General features: G+C 41.0%; 1 protein-coding gene across 1 annotated transcript in view; it reads right to left on the bottom strand.

The window, feature by feature from the left end:
- The window catches only part of trim67 (tripartite motif containing 67), a gene marked incomplete at both ends in the record, with an annotated part of 75,034 nt that overhangs the window by 43,820 nt on the left and 28,714 nt on the right, over positions 1–2,500 (bottom strand). Inside the window, one exon of the mRNA XM_080048434.1 lies at positions 1,916–2,011. Within this exon, the coding sequence (XP_079904560.1) occupies positions 1,916–2,011 (96 nt within the window). The remainder of the gene's footprint in view (positions 1–1,915; positions 2,012–2,500) is intronic.

Below are 2,500 nucleotides of genomic sequence, written 5' to 3'. Positions count from 1 at the left end.
ATGTTTGTCCTTGCTTTTTATAGAACCTTTTCATGTTATGTATTTATTGTATATCTTTTGTATTGCTTTTACTGTAACATCCACCTGCCTATGGACAACAGATGGAAATTAGCCCCTGGGCTACAATCTGGCACATTTACATGTTGTAATGACTATGTTTATCAATGTGCATTGTCCTGAAATAATTAAATAAAATAAAATAAAAAAAACATAGGATCTCAGAATTCAATACACCTTCATATTCAAACCGGTGAAGTAGGCCTTTAAGGTCTTCGAGACCACACATATAAAGATCTAGGCCTCAACGAGAATTGAACTCGTGACCCCTGGTTTACAAGACCAGTGCTCTAACCACTGAGCTATGAAGCCTCATGTCCTCACTGGCATTTGAACAATTTCTTAATGTTAACAGGAGGAGGACACACCCTGCGTATGTGCTTATGGCTTTTGTTTGGATAGAGAATGAGCCTTAAGCCCTCAGTAATGACTTGCAGGTGTGTGGCAGTGGAAGGAGGAGAAAGTCTCCCTGTGTTCCAAATCGCATACTCTTTCTTGTTTCTATTCTACATACTACATCTGATCATAACAATAATCTAGTTAGCATGCAGTAGGTATACACTTGGGACATACTTTTACTCATTTATTTCATCATAACATTGCACCTTGATCTTGCTTCTTGCTTTTATATCCGTCACATCCCTGTTTGTTTTCATATGGAGGCTCCTTCGATGTGACGTCACTTCTGGTGCGCACTGGATTGTGGGTTAGAATCGGCCAAATAGGATGCTGTTTTCAACATTAAAATTCTCGGACGGATGTAGTAGACATCTGGGGATTTCTAACCATACTAAATCTGGCCACAAGAATCAGGATATCCTAAATCTTTTTTCTACCATATTAAATAGTAGATACTAGTATGGGTATTGGATCGCAGGGTTAGCCAGTCCTTTGGATGATGCAGCCAAGGTCTTAAGGTCAGACTATAAAGATCTAGGCCTCAACGAGAATTGAACTCGTGACCCCTGGTTTACAAGACCAGTGCTCTAACCACTGAGCTATGAAGCCTCACCTACTTAAAAGTATTTGAACAACTTCTTAATGTTAATAACAGGGAGAGGAGGACACACCCTGCGTATGTGCTCATGGCTTTTGTTTGGATAGAGAATGAGCTTCTAGCCCTCAGTTATGACTTGCAGGTGTGGACAGTGGAAGGAGGAGAAAGCATGCCTGGGTTTGAAAAAGCCCTACTAACGTGCTACTTGTTCTAATGTTGACGTCAATTTGTCAGTATGTCGTGGTTGTGTATGCGAGTTTGTGTAGGAAAGAAATGCCCGGATGAGTACTTACTTCCGGGAAGATTTTGTGTATGGATCGATAGGTTACTTTTCCTACTCAACCGCCCCACAATGCATTGCGTCTTTTCAAATGACACGGAATGTATTTTTTTTTTAATTCTATATTTTCTTCTGTATACTTCAGTGTAAACAGTCTGACGAACCTCGCATACACAATGGATGGTTAAGTAGACAGTATGGAGTGTTGAGTATGTAGGAGGGAGGATGTTAGTAAGCCGTTTTGAACACAGCCCAGATGTTGAGTTTTCAAATGCTCTTGGCCATCACACGAGCAACGGGTAGTTGGTGTCGGTGAAATGGTCTACAACAGTTACAAGACATTGGTTACACATAACATTGGAGTTATGATGGGCGTTTGTGGTGTAGTGGTTAGAGCCCCCTCCCCCATAGAGTCTCAGTCTTCTCCACAGCAGACCACAGGTTCGAATCCAGCCTGCGGTCGTTCTCTGCATGTCATTCCCCTCTCTGCCCCATTTCATCTCTGTCTCTCTTACAGTAACGGTCTAATAAAGCACAAAAATGCACAAATATAAATAAATACATTAAAACAGTGCAGTTACCTGAATCTGCTGCAGCATGTTCTTGAGTTGGATGAGGAACTCTTTGGCGTCTTTCGCTTTGTCTGAGACGCCGTTCAGGGCCTGGGAGAGCTGGCACTGCACACACACACACACACACACACACACACACACACACACACACACACACACACACACACACACACACACACACAGGAAGATATAAACATAATTAAAAATACATTCAAAGTAGGGATTTTATTATCACACTTCTACACACACACAAACAATGAAATCTGCTTTAATCAACCACATCATTGTCCCAGATACAACAGTGAGAGCTCAAGAGAGCTCATGCCCTTTACATGACACCGCTGCCTGCATTTTCCTTAGGCCTATATGCTGTCATTTATGGTTTATATCACCCCCAAGCAATGTAGTTCATATACGTCACTGTACATACGATATCACTGTACTAGTGGTAACTAGGGCTGCATAATTAATCATCAAGAAAAACGTGATCTTGATTCATACATCTATAAGATCCCATTTCTAAATTAAGCCACGAAAAATGTTGATACTGTAGATGTGTGTGTGTTTTTTTTAATACAGTGGTTGGTTGTTCAA

The sequence above is a fragment of the Ammodytes marinus genome (genome assembly GCF_949987685.1).
Source record: "Ammodytes marinus genome assembly, chromosome: 19".
Classification (NCBI taxonomy): domain Eukaryota; kingdom Metazoa; phylum Chordata; class Actinopteri; order Uranoscopiformes; family Ammodytidae; genus Ammodytes; species Ammodytes marinus.
The sequence above is the reverse complement of the archived record's forward strand: the minus strand, read 5'-3'. Positions and strand labels throughout refer to the sequence as shown.